This window comes from Carcharhinus amblyrhynchos, unplaced genomic scaffold, assembly GCF_965287045.1.
Source record: "Carcharhinus amblyrhynchos unplaced genomic scaffold, sCarAmb.v2.hapA scaffold_73, whole genome shotgun sequence".
Lineage (NCBI taxonomy): Eukaryota > Metazoa > Chordata > Chondrichthyes > Carcharhiniformes > Carcharhinidae > Carcharhinus > Carcharhinus amblyrhynchos.
In genome coordinates, this window is record NW_027649813.1 from 515123 (window position 1) to 538555 (window position 23433).

Consider the following 23433-nt stretch of genomic DNA (forward strand, 5'->3'; position numbering starts at 1 on the left):
ATGGTGGAGGACAAGTGATTGGTGAACTTACGAATTGAACAGGATCACTGGCAGTCTTGATATGGTGACAAGTCTCACAACACCAGGTTAAAGTCCAATATGTTTATTTGGTAGCACAAGACACGAGCTTTCAGAGCGCTGCCCCTTTATCGGGTGAGTGGGAGTTCTGTTCACAAACAGGGCCTCTAAAGACCGAAACTCAATTTGCAAAATAATGGTTGGAATGCGAGTCTTTACAGGTAATCAAGTATTAAAGGTACAGACAATGTGAGTCGAGAGAGGGTTAAGCGCAGGTTAAAGAGATGTGTATTGTCTCCAGACTGGACAGTTAGTGAGATATTGCAAGCCCAGGCAAGATGGGACGTTACAGATCGTGTGACATGAACCCAAGTTCCTGGATGAGGCCGTCCTCGTGTGTCCTCTTGGGTTCATGTCACACTATCTGTAACCCCCACGACTTGCCTGGGCTTGCAAAATCGCACTAACTGTCCTGGCTGGAGACAATACACACCTCTTTAACCTGTGCTTAACCCCATCTCTACTCACATTGTCTGGACCTTTAAGATTTGATTACCTGTAAAGACTCGCATTCCAAACATTATCTTGTAAGTTGAGTCTGTGTTTTTATATGCCCTGTTTGTGAACAGAACTCCCACTCACCTGATGAAGGGACAGTGCTCCGAAAGCTTGTGGCTTGTGCTACCAAATAAACCTTTTGGACTTTAACCTGGTGTAGTGAGACTTCTTACTGTGCTTTACCCCAGTCGAATGCCGGCATCTCCACAATCTCTATGTGGACATTTTGGATTGGGAAAATCAACTCCAATCTGCTACACTCCGAGTGTCGGTTCTTCTGATGAATTTTCAGCTGAAATTCACTCTGCAGAGCGAATTGTTTGACGCTCACCTCCGGGTATCTCCTTCGACAAGACAAAGGATAAAACGGAGAGGGGAGTTTAGTCAATGCATCGTTCACCCTGGAATATATATCTAAATTATGTCTTTGTATATTTTATTCTCATTTAATGAGTTCACTGTTAACTCATGTCTTACTTCTATTTGAGAATTTTGCAAGTATAAGAATAAAAAATACTGTCAGCAACTTTAAACAACTTTGCTGAGGCCACACTGGAGATTTATGTACAGTCTTGAAGACTTTATCTGAAGGAAACGGTCACTGCCTTTCAGACAGTGCCACCAAAGTTCTGTATGTGGATTTCTGGGGAGTGCTCGATGAGAAGGAATGAGTGGATTCTGTCGATATTACACAGAGTTTAGAAAAATCAGACGTGATCTCATTGAAATATAACATTCTTAAAGGACTGCAAAGGGCTGACGCTGGGAGGATGTTTCCCCTAGTTGTGGAGACTTGAACGAGAAGTCTCATCAGCAATTACAGTAATGTTCCTGCAGTGGAAATCCAGAGGCTGAGATTAATGCTCTCGAGTCTTGAGTTCAAATCCCACAGCTGGAGAATTTAAATTAATTCATGAAATAAATCTGGAATAAAGAGCTAGTCTCAGTAATAACGACAATGAAAGAATGAGGTTGTTCCCAAGGAAGGAAATAAAGCGTCCTTACCAGGTCCAAGTCCAGAGAACTGTTGTTTACTCTGAAATGGCCCAGAACACCACTCGATTATACCAAACAGCGGTGGAAACGTCAAACAAGATTAAGTCAAAAGCAACTACTTGGCATTCACCGAGTCTTCAGATGTGGCAAAGGAACCTCGCACTGACATTTCGGGATTTGTGCCAAAATTGGGAGATCTTCTCCGCTGACTGGTCACTGGGGAGTTGTGAATGGTGCTAAACACTGTGTAATTATCATCTTCATTTCTGACCCTATGATGGATGGAAGTTCATTGATGAAGTAACTGAAGATGGTTGAGTTTAGGACAGAAAAAATGCAATCGTCCGATTGTGTCTGTGAACCTTCTCCACTTCTTGGGCCGTTTTCAAAGGGGAATTGTTTGCTGCCGTACCGAGATTCTGTCAGCAGGTGGCAGCGGTGCACTTTCTAACAATAAAAGACTTGAGTTCACACAGAGTCTCAACCCATCCCAGAAACTTTCTGCACCCGCAATGAATCACTCAGAGTAGCTACACTACCCTTCACAGTAAATCCCACAGATTGTCCTCTGCTAACGGCACTCATAACAGCAGCAAGGTGGCACAGTGGTTAGCACTGCCGCTTCACAGCGCCAGGGACCCGAGTACAATTTTGGCCTCGTTCCACTGTCTTGTGTGAAGTTTGCACATTCTCCCCGTGTCTGCGTGGTTTTCAGGGGGACTAATAGGTTAAATACCAAGGGTTAAATTACCTCCTTCTGCACCGGAGGGATTCTATGATCCAATTCTATGATCATACTCCTGATTAATACAGAAAATAAAAATGACAGGGACACATTCACAATGCAGCTTTGTCAGTTTTGACAAAGGCTCATCTGCACTCGAAACGTCAGCTCTTTCCTCTCGTTACAAATGCTGCCAGACCTGCTGAGATTTTCCCTTTTGGTTCCAGATTCCAGCATCCGCAGTAATTTGCTTTTTTCACATTCACAATGAACAGTGCAGATATTCTCTCCGGTAAAAACTGCAGCGGATGAAGCGGGTTGCGTTATTCTGGATGGTGCCAAATTTCGTGTGTGTTGTTGGAGCTGCACTTTACCAGGCACATGGAGAATATCACTTCACAATCCTGGCTTGTGCCTTTTATTGGATGAGCAGACTTTGGCAGATGAGTTACCTACTGCAGAATTCCCAGCCTCTAATCCTGTTTCACAATATTTATCTGATCCGTCCAACTGTGTTTCTGATCAATGACACCACAGGTTATTGATGGTGCGGGACTCAGCGCCGGCAATAGAAACATAGAAGATAGGGGTAGGTGGGGGCCATTCCGCCCTTCGACCCTGTTCCGCCATTTTTCACGATCATGGCCGATCGTCCAACTCAATAGCCTAACCCTGCTTTCTCCCCATAACCTTGGATCCCATTCGCCCCAAGTGCTATATCTAGCCGCTGTTTGAATACATTCAATCTTTTGACATCAAATACTTCCTGTGGTAATGAATCCACAGGATCGCCACTCTTTGGCTGAAGAAATGTCTCCTCATCTCCGTCCTAAATGGTTTATCCTAAATCTTCAAACTGTGAGCCCTGGTTCTGGACACCCTCGCCATTGGGAAGATCCTTCCTGCATCTACCCTGTCTAGTCCTGTTAGAATTTTGTAAGGCTCTATGAAATCTCCTCTCCCTTCAACTCCCCTCATTCATCTGAACTCCAGCGAAAACAATCCTAACCGAGTCAATCTCTCCTCATACATCAGTCACGCCATACCCGGAATCATCCTGGTAAACCATTGCTGCACTCCCTCGAGAGCAAGAACATCCTTCCTCAGAAAAGGAGACCAAAACGGCACACAATATTCGAGCCGTGGCTGCATCAAGGCCCTGTATAATTGCAACAACACAACCCTGCTCCTGTACTCGAAACCTCTCGCAATGAAGGCCAACGTACCATTTGCCTTTTTTACTGGCTGCTGCACCTTCATGCTTACCTTCAGCGACTGGTGCATAAGAGCAGCCAGGTCCCGCTGCACACTCCACTCGCCTAATTTGAAGCCACTCAGGTAGTGATCTGCCTTCTTACTTTTGATTCCAAAGTGAATTTAGCATTGCTGTTCCATATCACGGGGCGTTGGTTAGTTCTATGAAATGGTGCAGGACAGGAGAGGTTAAATGTCTAAAGGTGTAACGGTACAAAGTATAAGAGAATGGGGACTGGGGAATGGGACTGACGAAGAAGCATCAGGTGGTTCCAGAGCAGTGTTAATGGTTACAGCAGAATGGTAACGGTGGTTAGAATCTGAAGTTCCTGAATTCAATGCTGAGGCTGAAAGGCTGGAAAGGGCAGAATGGGAATATTCCTAATTCCTGTCAGGAACAACTAACACTGCATTACCAGAACTGTGCAAAAGCGGCTGTTGGAAAGGGAGATGTGTCGATGCCCTTTTAGAAACAAAGACATCAGTTATCAGTGAACTCAGTTAATGAGGAATAATAATTACATCAGAACGAACTTTAGACGGAACATATCCAGATCACAGTCGATTTTATTGTGTGCAGTGACTCTCTGATCCTCTGGGGACTCTGATTGAGATCGTGGAGTGTTTAATGTCCAACATTTTATCCGGCAGAGCACATTCCATTGCGATATTCAGATGAACAGACAAACCAGGAGTGCAGTAGATTGGAGTTCTTTTGCACAAGCCAGAGTCTCGATACCAAAACCGACAGCGACCCTGTTCAGATCCTGAGTTCTCCAATCACTTGTTCTCCACGATTCCTGTCGTTAAATCTCACAACGATTTATATTTAAACGGTTTTCATCGCGGGTTTCTCAGCCAACTAAATGTCGCAGTACACACTGAGTTTTTGCAGAATTTTAATGCGTAATTCCTTCTCACAGAATGGTCAATATTAATGTGACATTCTTCCAATAACCTTTCCCACGGAGAGTCGGGAACATCTCACCAAACAATGGGCTTTACTGATTGGGATTTGTTAATCTGGATTTCATCAGATCCAATACGAAGAATATATAACAATCCTAGTCTCCTACAACACAGAAGGAGGGTAATTCTGTCCATCGAATCTGTGATTCTTCAATGATAGTCTCCACTTCTTGGGCCGTTTTTAATGGGGAATTCTTCCCTGCAGCACTGTGATTCCAGTAAGAAATCTCACAACACCAGGCTAAAGTCCAACCTGTTTGTTTGGTAGTAAACACCACTAGCTTTCGGAGCGCTGCGCCTTCGTCAGCGGGGAGTTCTGATCACAAACAGGGCATGTAAAGGCACACACAGTTTACAGAATACTGATTAGAATGCGAATCTTTACACCTAATCCGCGAATCAAGTCTTAAAGGTGCAATGTGAGTGGAGATAGCATTAAGTATAGGTTAAAGAGCTGTGTATTGTCTCCAGACAGGACAATAAGTGAGATGTTGCAAGCCCAGGCAAGTCATGGGGGGTACAGATAGTGTGACATGAACCCAAGATCCCGGTTGAGGCCATCCTCATGTGTGCGGAACTTGGCTATCAGTTTCTGCTCAGCGAGTCTTCGCTGTCGTATGTCGTGAAGGCCGCCTTGGAGAACGTTTACCCGAAGATCGGAGGCCGAGTGCCCGTGACCGGTGAAGTGTTCGCCAACAGGAAGGGAACAGTCTTGCCTGGTGATTGTCGAGTGGTGTTCATTTATCCGTTGTCGTAGCGTCTGCATGGTCTCCCCAATGTACCATGCCTCGGGACATCCTTTCCTGCAGCTTATTAGGTAGACAACGTTGGCCGACTTGCAAGAGTATGTGCCGTGTACCTGGTGGATGGTGTTCACACGTGAGATGATGGCATCCATGTCGATGATCTGGCATGTCTTGCAGAGGTTGCTGTGACAGAGTTGTGTGGTGTTGTGGTCACTGTTCTCCTGAAGGCTGAACAGACAATGGTCTGTTTGAGGTTGTGCGGTTGTTTGAAGGCAAGAAGCTGGGGTGAGGGGATGGCCTTGGCGAGATGTTTGCCTTCATCAATGAAATGTTGAAGACTCCGGAGAAGATGTCGTAGCTTCTCCGCTCCGGGGAAGTATTGGATGACGAAGGGTACTCTGTCCACCGTGTCCCCTGTTTGTCTTCTGAGGAGCTCGGTGCCGTTTTTCGCTGAGGCGCGTCGGAACTGATTCCGTCAGCAGGTGGCAGCAGTGCGCTTTGTAACAGTGAAAGACTGGTGTTCACCCAGAGTCTCAACCTATCCCGGAAACTTACTGCACCCGCAATGAATTACTCCCAAGATCAGGAGCAGCCGTCAAGCAAAGAGATTGTCACAAATGGCAGAAACTTCCCAGATTTTCCTTGTGTTGAAATGAAAATCAGTAAATTCCACTGCCTCCATTTCACCCCAGGTCAGATTGTCCTTTCTGTTCTCCAGACAGGAGCTGTTTAACACCCAGGCAGTAGCAATAAAACCCAATGTTCAATACGGTCAGATATATGAAACATTTCACAAAAAAACCAAACAATATCTCTGCAATAAAACGAGACACAGAATGACAATCCACATTGATTCTCTGTACTTCCCCAAGACGCCTTTACGTTATATTTTCGTAATTTTGCTAAAATGCCTGTTAATGAATCTGAGCCATCGCAAAACTTCACAGCCTGGGATTTTTCTTGCTGGACTAGCGCGGATGTAGGGGGAAATTCTTCAAATTCAATCCCAATAGGATGTCGTTTCACCCTTTCCCATTTCCCATTGGTCTGTCCCACAGTCCTGTCCCTACATCCTGTGATGTGCTTCCTCTTTATCAGGGACTGGGAGCGCAGCGCAATAAAACCTGTCTGATATATCAGTACACAGACCCCAAAATCCCTGAGACCGAGTTGAAATATCTCTGGATTTTTCAATTTCCGAAAATGAGTTCAATTTTCTCAGACACAAAACAAGCTCCACGTACATCCTGTGCGGTATAAAGTCATCTTGTAATTCAAGCCTCACTCTCAATGTATCAACTCTGTCTGCCTCAACCACTCCATGTGACAGCAAGTTCCACATTCTCCCCATTCCCTGTGTGAAAAAACCCCGCCGGACATTAGAGGAGAGATTCCAATTCAAATGTTCCCTCATCAGTTCAAAGCAAATTACTGCGGATGCTGGAATCTGACGAAGAGACATCCAGACTCGAAACGTTAGCTCTGTTCTCTCTCCACAGATGCTGTCAGACCTGCTGAGATTTTCCAGCATTTTTTTTTTGCTCCATCATCAGTTGATGTTTCTCTGGGTTGGGGCCCCCGAGGGGCATCCATAAATATATATGAAACTGCAAATTTTTCGTTCTAGAAAATAAACCAAACTTCACCGATCGAACCCTCTAAATATCTTCCCTGTACTTGTTGTGTAAAATGTCTCCTTGACATTTGTGGCATTTTATGTTTTATTGTGAGCGGCTGCAGTCACGAACACAATTCACTTTCTGGATCTGGATCTCACACCGAGTTTCACGAGAGTGGTTTTAATCGACAGCGAGTTCAGACTGGTGAAAAATTCAATGAAATCTCTATCCCTCCCATCTCCACCACCTCTCTCTCTCCACTGCCAACATTCCCGGAGTCCAATCCACCCCCGACAGCTCAAAGATTTCCCTGCGCTAGTTCTCAGTTCGCGCCAGTTTTTTTCTCCAGTGTGAAAGTGGTGATGACATGGCCCGCTCTGTAATAATAATTCCCTGAGTGCTGCAGGGAACTTCATCGGGAAATAGCTGAACTGAGGATGTGCGGCAGTAACACCGAAACTGACTGCGGTTTGAATCAGGAAGTGCTGAGTGTGAAGATGGCTTCCAGACAACAAGCAGAGAGTTGGACCGAGGAGACAATTTGTCCCATTTGTCTCGATTTCTTCACTGATCCGGTAACACTGGAATGTGGACACAACTTCTGTCGCTCCTGTATCACCCAGTGTTGGGAAAAAAAGGAGATAAACTCCTGCCCGGAATGTAGAGAGGAGTTTCGGGAAGAAAACCTTAGAGCCAGCTTGGCCTTAGCGAATCTGGCCGAGAAAGCTCGACAATTAAAGTTAAATCCGAAAGAGAAGAAAAGTAAACTTCACTGTGAAAAACATCAGGAAGAACTGGAGCTGTTTTGTGAAACTGAGAAGAAATTGATCTGTCTGATTTGTGTGACTGCGGAGGAACACAGAGAGCACCGCCTTCTGCAGATTAAAGAAGCTGTTGAAATCTACAAGGTAAAAGGGAAACATTATTTACTTGATAGTTTTATCACTTTTCAAAATCCAGCATTTTCACTCTGTGATTTTCTCACCCAATCCCAGGATCAGCTGAAATCTTCCTTAGATTCTCTCACAGAGAAGAAATCGGCGGTTCTAGAAACAGAACAGAAACAGATACGGAAGATTTCTGAAGTTAGGGTAAGGTCTCTCTGTGCTGATTTTCTGGGATCTCGGTTAGTTTTGTTCCCTTTATCGCGGGACATTAATTATGTTTCACATTTCATTGGGTAGGAACAGTCCAGCAGTCTGCAGACCCACATCACATCCGAGTTCACTAAAATGCACCAAATTCTCACTGAGAAAGAACAGCGATTACTCAGAGATCTCAGGGAAGAAGAGGAGAGAATTCTAGAACCAATGGAGAGAAACCTTCGAGAGATTCAGGAGAATTTAAATTCTATTGAGGAGAAACTCTCTAAGTTGCAGAAACAGTTGGAGCAAAAAGACGAGCTGGTATTTCTGCAGGTGAGGAAATATATTGCGGCTCAGTTCAGGGAAACGTCACACAGTCACTAAATCACTGTGAAACTAATAGAGAATTTACTGAAAAATAGCGAGATAATTGAACAGAATTTTGCGTCGAATCTGACGGCTCCCACACTGCTGATTCCTGTGTATACCTGTAATCTCCTGACAATGAGTTTTCTTGATTTTCACACTTCTTTCTGATTATTTCCGTGTTTGTCAAACTTAAGTTTTTCTTGAATTGTAATCCAGTTCCGGTCCCATGTTGTGAGTGTATGGGTGTGTCTGGTACGGTGTGTGAGAGTCACTGTGTCTGTGAGCGGGACTGATGTTCAATTCCAGTTCATGTGACTCTGCACAACCTTCCTTCCAAAATGCATCACTTTACACTTCCGTGTGGAATCTCATCTGCTCTGAGTCTGCTCATTTCACCAGTCTGTCTAACTGCTCCTGAAATCTGTTACTGTTACCCTCACTCTTCCCGATTCATTTCTTTTAGGAGGAAGCTCGTCGGAAGAGAAGGTAGGACATGTTCTTTACTGAAAATCTGCGGTTCGGTAAAATCACCCAGTAAAGTGTTGTTGTTTATTTATGTTTTTGTTTCTTGTCACAACTTTAAAGGATATACAAAGAACAAGACAGCATGGGAAACAGGCCCAACGAGCCAGCGCTGCCATCTTAACAATGTGTTTTTCCTCCTCCACCCTTGAGCCATGTCTATGCTTATGGTACCCCCATTGGAAACCAGATTAAGGGGAGAATAATTTGGGGACAATTTGTTACACCAATCAGCCTAAGAGCACATCTTTGGGGTGTGGGAGGAAACCGGAGCACCCGGACGAAACCTACGCAACCACAGGGAAAATGCGCAAACTCCCACAGACACTGGCCCAAATCCATGTATCTGCACGGCTAGCAGTGATAGTCACTGAGCTGTTGTGGTGCCCATCTGCTGGTCCAGTTTTAAGCATACACACACGACACAAAGTACTAGGCCACTCTCGAAACATCCAAGAGCAGCCCACGCACGACCCACCGTGTGCATGCCCTCGTTAGACAACAAGGTGGACCGACGCACCTGCGGAGTAAAAGAGAAAAAACTTCAACAGATGTAACATTAGATTTCCAGGAACGTCCCGAGGCTCTGATCCTTATTTAAAACAGTCTCCGATAACTGTTTCGCTCATGTGTCTATCTAAGTAAACCTTAAACAAGTCCAGCATTCCTGCTTTCACCACCTTACTTTGCAGTGCATTCCATACCCCCACGACCCTCTGTGTGAAAAACCTCCCTCTAGCATCCAAATTATACCTCTCCCCCCTCACCCTAAGATTGTGGCCCCTCGTGATATTTGTCTCCAATCTAGGAAAAAGCCTGCCACTGTTTACTCTATCTATACCCTTCATTACTTTATACACCTCTATCAGATCCCCCCTTAATCTCTGTCTTTCGAAGGAAAAGAGTCCCAGTTTACCCAATGTGTCCTCATAACCCAGTCCTTCCATACCAGGCAGCATCCTGGTAAACCTCCTCTGCACTCTCTGCAGGGTCTCCACGTCCTTCCGGTAGTAAGGTGACCAGAACTGGACGCAGTACTCCAAATGCGGTCTAACCAATGTTCTGTACAACTGTAGCATTAGACACCAGCTCTTGTATTCTATACCCCTTCCTATAAAGGCTAGCATACCATAAGCTTTCTTCGCAACCTTCTCCACCTGTGTTGCCACCTTCAGAGACTTGTGCACTTGCACTCCCAGGTCCTTCTGCATTTCTATACTCTTAATAGGTCTACCCTTTATCATGTAACTCCCTCTACATTATTCCTTCCAAAATGCCTCACCTCGCATTTATCAGGATTAAATTCTATCTGCCATTTATCTGCCCAATATACCAGCCTATCTATACGTTCTCCTGGCGCCAACAATTCACACGCACTTCATTTGTTTGTATAATAAGTTTTTCCTTTATCTTTGCTCCACATGCTTTTTTGTAATGCAGCAAGTGGATAGGCTAAATGTTTATCATTTCCTGTAGGGTGTGATGTCTTGGTAACGAGTCTCTTCACAATTTTTGACCATTTTTCAGGGCACAGATTTTTCCATTCTCTGCCCATGAATTTCCAAGTTAGATTTTGTGCAGTTAGAGAAACAACATTAACATTTCACTTTGTACATTTTCTCTATCATCAAAAATGTTGCAAACTTGAAGATTTAACCAACTTCTAAAGTACTGTAACAAAGACAAATTTATGATATCAACAGTTTTATGTTCACAGGATTAGTGATGACATCGACACTCTCTCAGTATCTGCTGCCGCCCTGCCTGTCGGAAAGTACAAAGCTCCTTTACAGTACACAGTGTGGAGAGAAATGGTGAACTCCATTAACCCTGGTAAAAAAAAACATTAATTTTATTGATTAGCAGTCCAGTTACGAAGGGACTAAAGTGTCTTTAATGTCCCAGATTAAATGCTCAAATTGCCAACTGTTAATCCTTGGGCGGCACAGTAGAACATAAGAACATAAGAAATAGGAGCAGGAGTAGGCCATCTAGCCCTTCGAGCCTGCACCGCCATTCAATAAGATCATGGCTGATCTGAAGTGGATCAGTTCCACTTTCCCGCTTTCTCCCCATAACCCTTAATTCCCCTGACTATCAGAAACCTATCTACCCGTGACTTAAATATATTCAGCGAGGTAGCCTCCACCACTTCAACGGGCAGAGAATTCCAGAGATTCACCACCCTTTCAGTGAAGAAGTTCCTCCTCAACTCTGATCTAAACTGCACCCCCCCCCCCAATCTTGAGGCTGTGTCCTCTAGTCCAGCTATCCTTTCTAAGCGGGAAGAATCTCTCTACCTCTACCCTATCCGTCCGCTTCATTATCTATAAGATCCCCCCTCATCCTTCTAAACTCCAACGAGTACAGACCCAGTCTATTTAGACTCTCTTCATAGACCAACCCCCTCATCTCTGGTATCAGCCTAGTGAACCTCCTCTGCACTCCCTCCAAGGCCAATCCTTCTGCAAGTGCAGCGACCAAAACTGCACACAGTACTCCAGCTGCAGCCTCACCAGTACCCTGTACAGTTGCAGCAAGACATCCCTACTTTTATATTCTATCCCTCTCGCCATAAAGGCCAACATTCCATTCGCCTTCTTGATCACCTGCCGCACCTGCAGACTGGGTTTTTGCGACACGTGCACAAGGACCCCCAGGTCCCTCTGCACCATAGCATGTTGCAGCTTTTCACCTTTTAAATAATAATCCCTCCTACTACTATTGTGACTAGTGCGGTAGACAGAGGGGAACTGGTGGATGTGGTGTTTTTAGATTTCTAAAAGGCATTTGACAAGGTGCCTCACAAAAGTTTGCTGCAGAAGTTTAAGGTGCATGGAGTTGGGGGGAAGGTGTTAGCGTGGATAGAGGATTGGCTGTCTAATAGGAAGCAAAGAGTTGGTAGCATAGTGGTTAGCACTGCTGCTTCACAGTGCCAGGGACCGATTCCCGGCTTGGGCCATGTCTGTGTGGAGGTGCACGTTCTCCCTCTGTCTGTGTGGGTTTCCTCCAGGTGCTCTGGTTTTCTCCCATATCATGAAAGACATGCTGGTTAGTGGCATTGACCCAAAAAGGCACCAGACTGTGGCAACTAGGCGAATTTCACAGTAACTTCATTGCAGTGTTAATATAGAGCCTTACTTGTCACTAATAAATAAACTGCTCATATTTTGTTTTCTGTGGGTTCCCCCGGGTAAATGTCTGAAGCATTGTGTGTCAAAGCATTGAAAGGATCTGTATAACCAGAAGAGTGGAGTATGAATCTCAGGATGTGAAATAGAATTGCTCTAGGAGATTTGACTGGTCCCATCTCAGTCTGGGAAACAACTTTATCATTGATCAGGAAGGCACACAGACGTTAGAGAGCAAGTGATAAATGGCAGGTAACCTGTTCAGTGGAAGTGGACACATGAATCAAGAGGAGGGGCTGCAGAAACTGCAAGTTTGCACTGTATAAGGGAGGGAGCGTGTTGATCTTTTTGAAATGTTCAAGGTTCAAAAAAAAAAGGGGTGATTGTAAACATCCATAGGTTTAACACAGTCACAGAGTCTAGATCAAAGTATGTACGGATTTAAATCTAGAATAGGGAGGATGACAGGGCAGTTTGGATTGAGTGAGGTTGAGTTTTTGAGTGACTCCATTGAGGTAGTGAACCAGTGAACCCACTGCTCACTCTATGAATTTGATCAGAGGCCCAATGCATTCTGAATGATGATCTTCAGAACAACGTCACTGGCCAGTTTCCCACTGGTTTGCAGTGTGGGGAAATGTTTTGTGGTTCCTTGAGAGGGGACAGGGACAAGTAATCCTCATGAATATGCAGCGGGGGTGAGAGAGAGGAAAAGGAGCAGTGAGCAGCAGTAAGCAAAATAACTCATCTCCTGGTCACAGAGAAATCATGAAAAGCTGCCTCAATTCCTGCGTCGTGAGCTTAAACACTTCAGAACAACTGGAATAATTTTGAGGAACAATAATTGTGTGGGACCTTATCAAAAGCTTTCTGAAAATCTAAATACATTCCGTCCACCAGTTATGCTTCACTATTCTGTTAGTTGCATCTTGCACATTTTCACAGTGGTTAGTACTGCTGCTCACAGTACCAGGGATCTGGATTTAATTCCGGCCTTGGGTAACTATCTGTGTGGAGGTTGCACATTCTCCCCATGTCTGTGTGGGATTCCTCTGGGTGCTCCAGTTTTTTCCCACGTCCTAAAGGTGTGCAGGCTGGTAGATTGACCACTGTAAAATAAAATGTCCTTTAGTATCCCAAGGTGTGTTGATTAGATGGATTATTCATGGTAAGTATTTTGGGTTATGGGGAGAGGGCCTGGGTAAGATATTCCTCAGAGAGACACTTCAGAGGGCCAAAATGTCAAACTTCAGCACTGGATTCCCTTTCATAATCCATCTTGACGAAGCTTAAATTTAGCATTATTTTCTCCCACATCCTTTGTTAAAGATTCTTGCATTTCCTCTCCTACTGATGTCAGCTAATCAGTCTGTCATTTGTCATATTCTCTCTCTCTCCTCTCTTAAACATTGGGTTACATTTGCACCTTCCAATCTGCAGGAACCATTCCAGAGTCTGTAAATTTTTGAAAGATGACCATCAATGCATCTATTTTCTCTACAGTCATCTCTTTCCTCATCTGAAGTCTGGGAGAATTACATACTTTAAATCCCATTATTTTCTCTACTCTTAGTCTTACAAGCAAGATAAAAGTAAGAGTCTTGCAGTTCCTCATTAATACCAGTCCCTTTATCGTCCATTCTTTATGGGAGGTTTTTGGTGATCATTGACATTTGGGTGGATTATTGAGAATGGTTGTGTGTTCTACCTTGGTCGTTTAAATTAACATGAAGTTTATGGTGTCTGTGACCACATTTTTCCTGTTAATTCACACTTCCCTCATGTTAATTATTTACGTTAAAATATAAGATTTATAGTATTAACTGTTTGACTTGAACAGTAAAATTATTCTTCATTTCACTGCTCATCCTAATTCGGGATCCCAAGGAGTCAGACGCTATCCTACAAGGCACTGGGCATTAAATACAGTACACCTGGAACAGGACGCCAGTCTATCACAGGGCCTGCACTCACACACAAACTAAGAGGCAATCAACCATGGCCAATCGACCTAACTTGCAAGTCTTTGGTTTGTGCATGGAAACTGGAGCACCCAGTGAAATGGGGAGCATGTGCAAACTCCTCTCTGACGCTCAAGACTGGTTGGAATCAGGGTCCCTGGAGCTGTGAGGCAGCAGTTCTCACCACTGTGCCACCTCTAAAATTATTGTGTTTCTTTCACATTAGGGAATCTTATGATATTACCTATTGCAAAGGCTCGTGTGACACCGGAAGATTGGGAAAATTTTAACGATCAACAAAGGCTCACTAAAAAAGATACAGAGAGCACAGATAAATTATGAAAGTGCAAAATATAAAAACAAGTGCAAAATATAAAAATGGACAGCAAAAGCCTCCATAAGGATGTAAAAAAGGAAGAGAGTAGTGAAAGTGAATGTTGGTATCTTGGAAAATTAGGCTGGAAATTAATGTTGGGAAACACAGAAATGGCTGAGATCCTAAATCAATATCTTGCCTCAGTTTTCACGATGGAGAATAGGAGTACCATCCCAATAACAACAGAAAATTCAGAGGTCATAGAAAGCGAGCAAATTGGGACTATCCTCATCACTAAGAAAAAGGGACATAGGAACACAAGTAGGCCATTCATCCCCTCTAACCCCACTCTGCTATTCAATGAGATCAATCGCTGATTGTGGTCTAACTCCATATACTTGCCCTAGGCTTATATACCTTGATGCCGCTGCTCAATAAAAGTATCATAGACTTAAAGTAGTGTGGCACAGCAGTTAGCATTACTGCCTCATATACCCAAGGACCGAGGTTCAATCCTGGCCGTAGGTAACTGTGTGGAGTTTGCATATTTTCCCTATGTCTGTGCGGGTTTCTTCCGGGAGCTGTGGTTTCCTCCCACACTCCAAAAAAATGTGTGGGCTAGGTGGATTACCCCTTAATGTCAGGGAGATTAGCAGGGAAAATGTATAGAGTTACAGGGATAGTTGTTGGTGCAGCCTTGATGGCCTCCTTCTGCATTGTAGGGATTAAACCCGACAATTGAACCAGCATCCACCACTATTTGAGAAAGAGATTTCCAAACCTTCACCACTCTGTACATGTAGAATTGTTTTCTACCATCTCTCCTGAACAACTTCGTCCTAATTTTTAGATTATGATCCCCGGTTCCAGAGCTTTCAACAGTTTATCCTTATCCACTCTGACCTTCTCTGAATATTTTGTAGGCTTCTATTAGATCACCCCTCAACCTCCTGAATTCAAGAGAATAAAGGCCAAATTTATCTAATCTCTCCTTGTAACTAAACCCCTGAATCCAGGTATCATTCTTGTACATCTGCTTGGAACTCCTTCCAGGGCCAAAACATCCTTCCTAAGGTATGAAGTCCTTCCCTGCTCGTAATACTCTAAGTGGGGTCTAATGAGGGTTTTAGACAACTGAATCTTTGACTAATTTGCTTTGAGTTCTTCAAAAATGTAACAAGCAAAGCGGATAATGATGATCCTGTAGATGTAGTATATCTGGAGTTCCAGAAAGCATTTGATAAGGTGCCACACAAAAGATTAGTACACAAGGTTAGTTCACATGGGGTGAGGGAATAATTCATTAGTGTTGATTGAAGATTGGCAAACGAACAGATAGCAGTAAGTCAGGATAAATGGGTGTTTTTTGAGTTGGCAAGATGTAACTAGTGGGGTGCCACAGGGTTCAACCCTCAGGCCCCAACTATTTACAATCTATATTAATCACATGCATACAGGAATAGTGGATGCCATAGCCAAATTTTCAGATGACACCAAAATAGGTGGGATGATAAGTTGTGATAACAAAAGAAGAAATATATAAATGGGCAATGGATAGTTTAAGTGAATAAGACAAAATTTGGCAGATGGAGTTTAAAGTGAATAAGTGTGATGCTATCCACTTTGGTAGGAAAAATACAAAGGCAATTTATTAGTGACCTGGGTGTCCTAATGCATGAATTGCAAAAAAAACCTCGGATGCACATATAGTAGATCATAAGGAAAGCAAATGGAATATTTATATTTATTGTTAAAGGAATATAACAAAAGTCTTGCTGCCATTGTACAAAGCATTTGTGTGACCTCACTTAGAATATTGTGTACAGTTTCGTCCCCTTGAGGAGGGATGGAATTGCATTGGAGGTGGTTCAGAAAAGGTTCACAAGCTTGATTCTGGAGATGAAGGGTTTGGCTTATGATGAGAGGTTAGCCAGTTTAGGTCTATGCTCTCTGGAGCTGAGAAAAATGTGAGGAGATCCAATTGAGGTGTACAAGATGATGAGGGACATTAACAAAGCAGACTTAATGCAGATGTTTCCTTTTGTGGGGCAATTTAAACCAAAAGGTGATAGTTTTAAGATACAGGGTGGCGGATTTAAAAGACAGAAGAGGAGAAGTTACAGGGGTGATTCCCCCACTGCAACACATACGTATTTTGGAGGGTTGGGTCATGAGATGCATGTGTTAGCCATTTTGTGGGTTCCCCATGAGCCTTGTGCCCCACGCATATCTCCCAACCAGAGACCCGGAACACGCTGAAAACTGGCATGCCTCTGATTTGCATCATTACCATACTTTAGCATGCCATTATCGGGAACGACAGTCTCCACCCACGTTAGCATCTCCCACCTCTTTGACATGATGTCACACCCCAGGAACAAGTGCAGCCGCTATTTCCCCTCCAAACCGACCTCGGCCCACAAACCATCACATGACCCTTCCCCAGCCTCTCTCATCCCACCACCGTATCCCCCAGAAACATCCAAACCTGTTAATGTGCCTGGGCTGGCAGTGGTTGTGTGTCTTGGTTGAAAGCTGGAGGATGATGACCACTCGCTGTTGTGCACACTGGGATGCTCTCTCTGGTGCCACTCAAGCCTGATTCCTAACCATTACTCCGAATGTACGCTGCCACCCTGGCCCATGTAGCTGCAAGGGTTGGGGACACATGTTTGTTGGGCAATCAGGGGGTGGGTGTAGGGGTAGGGGGTGGGGCTCTGCTGCTCCCTGGACATTGGGAATCCCAGCAATGGCAGCGAAGCCTAGAGCCCGGGCCTCCTGCTGCGCATGGCTCAAATCGAAGTTTATGTACTGCCCTGCCTGGACAAACAGGCAAACATATCTGTGCACGGAGGCTTGGGAGATCCCAACGCGGCCACCACTGGGTGCCTGAGATGAGCCAAAAGTGAAAAGTTCAAGGCATCCGTCACCTTTACGTCCACAGGAAGCGGGTGGCCACCCCTCCCCTGAGGTACCAGGCTTGCGAACACCTTGCACCAAGAGTCTGGTGGATGTTGGGGAAGGTATGGCAGGTACTCTCTAACATGCAGCTGAGTCTCCAAGGGACAACAGACAGCACCTCTATGCAAAGGAATGGGGACCACTCAGCACTTTGCGAGTGGACGGGTGGCCTTCAACCGTGCCCTCTTAGTGAACTACAACTTTCTAACTTAGTGCGGTCTCCTGCTTCTCCTTGCTGTCATCCCAGGATGCACATTGGAGGTTGTGTCCAATTGTGATGCACGCCCCGTTCCTGTGATGCCATTGGTGGATGTCCCCTGTGTGGCCGGGACCTGGAGGGCCCCAGCTGCCCAGCAGATCTGTTCCTCCAGCTGGCCCTGAGATGCCCCGGTGTGAGGAAGGGGGAAATCAGAAGGTCTCGGGACGCCCAGGATCTCCCAGGTGGAAGGCCCAGCATGACCAAACCCCAGCTGTAGCCAACAGTTTCACCCACACGCTCCCAACACCTTGGCTAAGGAAACCTGTGCCTCCTGGATGCTGCCCACACCCTCGCTCGTGGCCTGCTGTGTCTCCAGGATGTCCTGGATCCTGTCACCCATGAGGACAGACCCCTGGGTCAAACTTTCCACTGTGGTCACAATCCTTGCAATGTTGGCCTGGTTCACACACTGTGTCAGCACCACCTCCTGCACCAGCACTCTGTTGGACTCCCCTAAACAGACTTGCAGTCGCAGCATGGTTGCTGTCAGACCTTCCACAACCCTTCGTGTTTCCTGATGCATCGCCACCAGCCTTGGCCCCGAAGCTCGGCATCTGGCTTGGGGACAGCTGAATCCTTGCCTCTGGCTGACCTCTATGTGCCCGAGCCCTAGGATGTGCATCAGTGTCTGTGATGTGCTCACCAGATAGTGACTCAGAAGCCTCAACACTAAAGCTACCCACTGTGGTGATAGTCTCTGTATTCGTGGGTTGTGTAGTAGATGCCGGTGCCGTTTCAGTGGCGCTGTCCTCAGAAGATTCTTCAAAGTCTCCCTCCAAGGTATTCTCCAGGGGGATCGTGGGCAGTTTGCTCCAGAACAGCGGAAGCGGGGGTGGTGGTGGGATCACCAATACACAAAGGGCCAGGTTCCCCTGGGTCCAAAACTGCAAACAAAACACACATTAGGGGAAGGGAGGTCAAACATTCAAAACAGCATCACACTTATTTCAAAGAGGACTTACGTTGTGGGCTATGCTTATGCTCACTTGCAAACTGAATGCCGACCTGGCTGTCCGTCAGCATTCTGGATGAACTATCTCCCCCTGCCAACTCCACGGTCCGCTCTTCAACGCTGGCCAGCTGCTGCAGGTCAGGCACACCATCACCACTCTGTGCCCTCACGTAGCGGTTATGCTTTTCTGCTGTAGGAGCATGAGGTGTCTCGCAAGCATTAATATATTCAAATGCATGGTGTGTAATGTGTGCCTGTGTCTCGGGAGTTTTGTGCTGGCATTTGAGGGGAAGAGGGTCACCACTGAAGGGTGCTCGTTGAGGGGTGAGGGGAAGGGGTTAGATTCTGTTCCTGGGGGAAGGGGGCCTTGTTGAATGCTCGCACAGGGTTTGAGATCTGTGCCAAGAAAGTGCGGAGTTCCATGTGGGATGCTCACTCACCCTTGCTGCTCAAAGAAGGTTGTACAGTTTTTTCTGCCCCTGCCGGCCAGAGCACAGTGTCAGGCTCCAGGCATTCACCACCTCTGCCACCTCCCCCCACAATGCCATGGTGACTGCACCCCTTGGACGAGGCACCTGGCTGGGGAAGAGCGACTGAATTCTCTCCTCCATGGCATCAAGCAGGCGCTCTTGGTCGGCCTCAGTGAATCTTGGGGCTGATTTGCTCAAATATATCTTTGTGGTGTGATTAGTTGTGTGTCCATTCCTGCAGTTTATATACAGCTCTTGGGGGGTGGCGGTTGCAGGGACTTTGGCCAGTCAAGGGACAGTTGGCAACAAATCCTTGTGAGAAATTTTGAAGGCTGCTTTCAATTGAACGTTATGCGTCCCTCGGGGTGCTGATTGGCTGCCATTCAATAAGCCGCTGTGTCCTGGGGGAGGTGCAATACTCAGAGCTCCGAATTAATAAGCTGCTGTGTTCAGGGCAGGTGCAATACTGAGGACTCCCATTCAAGAGAGGGAATGCTCGCAAGCTGGGGTTGTGTATGGTAGCACAACGCAAGTTCTCTGCAGGGCAGCAGTGAGGTCAGCATGTTCAAGGAGTGGGGTATCCACATTATCCAGATCCGTGGGGCATGGGGTGAGTAGGTAGCAATGTCAGTGCGAGGGGAGGGGTGGGGGTGCAGGGTGTGCAGTGACGTCTGTACAGCGGGGGTGGGGGGGGTATCGATGTCTGTCAGGAAGGGGCAGCAATGTCTGTGTGGTGGGGGAGGGATGTCACTCTGGGGGTGGGGGAGGTGGTGCAGCAAAGTCAGTAGCGGGTGGGGTTGCCAATGATAAGGCCGGTGATGTCTGCATGGAGATTGTCTCTGCGGGGGAACTGGTTTGGGGGCCACCGATGAGGCCAGCAATATCTGTGGGGGTGGGAGGGTGTTGTGGGGAGCAGCAGTGTTTGTAGGGGGGCTGTGGGGGCAGGCAATGTCTGAGGGGGTTGGAGAGCAGTGCTGGGAGATCTTTTCAGTGATCTCCCTGAGATGTGCACATGCACAGATTCCCGCTCATCTTACAGATTTCAGGCTGTTTGGTGTGAGTATGCTGTGCCCCACAGCATTTAATGATATTCATCATTGTGATTCCTGCAATGCACTGAATGTGGGAGATTCGGGTCTGAAGTTGCACTGAACAGACAGTTGTGGTTTAAACCAGTTTTCCCACCAGTTCCCTCACAGTCATCGCATGCCTCATCGCTGACCCCTGAAACCATCCCACAGACATGATCGGGACAGATTTTTAATTAGTTTGGCATTGAAGGGGCAGGAAAGTGGAGTTGAGGCTGAGACAAGATTAACCAGGATTGTATTAAATGGCGGAGCAGGTTCGAGAGGCTAAATTGCCTACTCCTGCTCCTAATTCTTATGATTTATACTCTTAGTAAATAACAGGGATTTCAAATTAGATCCAAGAACTAAAACATGATTGTTCCTATTCTGGACACTACCAAATATTAAGGTTTCATCCAAGATCGTAACAAATTTAGGGTTTGGTCTGGTCTGGTATTGTACCAAGAGAAAATGCAGAATTCTAGGGTACAGAGGGAGCTGGATGTCCTGGTGCATAAATCAGAAAACGTTAGTCTGCAGGTCCAGCAAGTAATTAGGAATATAAAGAGGACGTTAGTATCTATTGCAAAGATATCCAGGTATAAAAATATGCAATTGTTCCTGCAGGGGCACAGGACCTTAGTGAGACCATATCTGGAGTAATGAGTACTATTTCTATCCCCTTCTAAGATCATGAGACCATAAGATATGGGAACAGATGGAGGCCATTTGGCCTATCAAGTCTGCTCTGCCATTTAATGTTACCATAACTGATCAAACAGAGGCATTTTCTCCTCACCTATGTCTTAAATGGGTGACCCCTTACTCTGAGATTATGCCCTCTTATCCTAGACTCTGCCACAAGGGGAAACAATGCCTTAGTGTCTGTCCTGTCAAGCCTGCAGAGAATTATATAGGTCTGAATAAAGTCCCCTCTCAATCTTTTAAACTCCAATGAGTACAGGTCCAACTCACTTACCCTCTCCTCATGAGAAAATGTCTCCATACCTGGAATCAATCTAGTGAACCTTCTCTGGACTGCGTCCAATGCCAGTATATCTTTCCTTGGATAAGGGGACCAGAATTGCTGTTGTCTAACTAGTGCCTTGTATAGATCGCCCTATTTTTATACTCCATTCCCTTTTAAGTAAAGATGAACATTCCACTTGTCTTTCCTAATACCTGCTGAACTTGCATGCTAGCTTTTTGTAATCAATGCATGAGGACCCAGAAATCCCTCTGAGCTGCAGCTTTCTGCAGTCCTTCTCCATTTAAATAATATTCAGCTTCTTTATTCTTCCTCTCAATGTGCATAACTTCACATTTTCTTACATGATATTTCATCTGCCAAATGTTTGTCACACAGCAAACCTGTCTGTTTGTAGACTCTTTGGGGATGACATTACCATTATACCCCATCAGCTGATGGGCGGAGCGAGCTGGTAAGATTGCCAGAGAGCTGAGAAGTCAGGTTCACACCCGGTTTCTCACCTCATGCGATCTTACCGGCACCGGGCATCAGGCTCGATAAATCTTGCACCTGGAACGGATGCAAGGTTGAATGTATTATTTAAATTTATTGTAATACTAATTTAAACAGAATAAGCAAGCCTGGCATAGAATTATCTGGGATCACTTGCCTGTGTGGCCACACTCCAGTGAGGATCATGTATTGTCCCCCATCAATCTCTCCTTCTTACCTCAGTATTTTCCACTATCTCTCTCGCTACTTCACACAATCAATCTCTCTGCCAAGCACTTACCTTTCCCTCCCACTCTCTATCCCCATTCTCCATCCACTCTCCCAGTCGGCCCCTTCCCATGCTCTTATTCATTTTCACATACATTCTCCTCCTGCCCCTCCTCTTCAAAGAACAGTAAGATCAATAGGTTACATTGGGAGAGCCATTTGAAAAGCAGGTGGGTGTGGAGGGGGTGTTTCAGGAAGAGGAGAGACAGATGGAGAGGTTAAAAGAACTCTGCTCGCCCCCAGCCCAGCAACACGTACTACCCCCATTCCCCACCACAGCTCCCCAGCAACTCACACTCCCCCTTACACGTTCCCCGAACAATGCACACTCCCCATACCCCCACACATAAGAACATAAGAACATAAGAAATAGGAGCAGGAGTAGGCCATCTAGCCCTTCGAGCCTGCCCCGCCATTCAATAAGATCATGGCTGATCTGTCGTGGCTCAGTTCCACTTCCCCGCCCTCTCCCCATAACCCTTAATCCCCTCTCTTATCAAGAACCCATCAACCCGCTTCTTAAAAATATTTAGCGAGGCAGCCTCCACCACTTCAACGGGCAGAGAATTCCAGAGATTCACCACCCTTTGAGTGAAGAAGTTCCTCCTCAACTCCGTTCTAAACCGCCTCCCCTTTATCTTGAGGCTGTGCCCCCTAGTCCTACTGTCTTTTTTGAGCGGGAAGAGTCTCTCCACCTCTATCCTATCCATCCCATTCATCATCTTATAAGTCTCAGTGAGATCTCCCCTCATTCTTCTAAACTCTAACGAGTACAAGCCCAGTTTATTCAGCCTCTCCTCATAGCTCAATCCCCTCAACTCCGGTATCAGCCTAGTAAACCTCCTCTGCACTCCCTCCAGGGCTAAAATATCCTTGCGCAGGTGCGGCGCCCAAAACTGCACACAGTACTCCAGCTGCGGCCTCACCAATGCCCTATACAGCTGCAGCAAGACCTCCCTACTTTTATATTCAATCCCCCTCGCTATGAAGGCCAGCATCCCATTCGCCTTCCTGACCACCTGCTGCACCTGCAAGCTGGGTTTTTGCGACTCATGCACAAGGACCCCGAGGTCCCTCTGCACCGTCGCCTGCTGCAGTTTTTCACCACGTAAGTAATAATCCTTCCTACCATTCTTCCTACCAAAGTGGGCCACATCACACTTGCCAACATTAAATTCCATTTGCCATTTCCTGGCCCATTCGCCCAGCCTATCTAGATCCTTCTGCAGACTCTCCACACCCTCCGCACAATTTGCCTTTCCCCCAATCTTGGTGTCATCAGCAAATTTCGACACCCTACACTCGGTTCCCTCCTCCAGATCATCTATATAAATGGTAAATAGCTGAGGCCCCAGCACCGACCCCTGGGGCACCCCACTAGTCACCAACCGCCAATCCGAATAGCAGCCATTGACCCCCACTCTCTGCCTCCTATTTGACAACCAATCCTCTATCCACGCTAACACCCTACCCCCAACTCCATGTCCCCTGACCTTCTGCAATAACCTCTTGTGAGGTACCTTGTCAAACGCCTTCTGAAAATCCAGAAAGACCACATCCACCGGCTCTCCTCTATCCACTGCCCTAGACACATCCTCATAGAACTCCAGTAAATTTGTCAGACACGACTTCCCTTTAATGAAACCGTACTACCCACATTCCATCACAGAACTCACCATCACACACTTCCCACATTCCCCAAC

The 23433-nt window shown here is 45.9% G+C and overlaps 1 protein-coding gene across 1 annotated transcript in view; it reads left to right on the top strand.

Moving 5' to 3' along the window:
• LOC145337770 (E3 ubiquitin-protein ligase TRIM39-like) overlaps positions 1 to 23433 on the top strand; it is a 40298-nt gene that overhangs the window by 15120 nt on the left and 1745 nt on the right. Inside the window, exons 8-12 of the mRNA XM_080182616.1 lie at positions 7291 to 7792; positions 7880 to 7975; positions 8069 to 8302; positions 8802 to 8824; positions 10578 to 10693. Of these exons, the coding sequence (XP_080038742.1) occupies positions 7291 to 7792; positions 7880 to 7975; positions 8069 to 8302; positions 8802 to 8824; positions 10578 to 10693 (971 nt within the window). The remainder of the gene's footprint in view (positions 1 to 7290; positions 7793 to 7879; positions 7976 to 8068; positions 8303 to 8801; positions 8825 to 10577; positions 10694 to 23433) is intronic.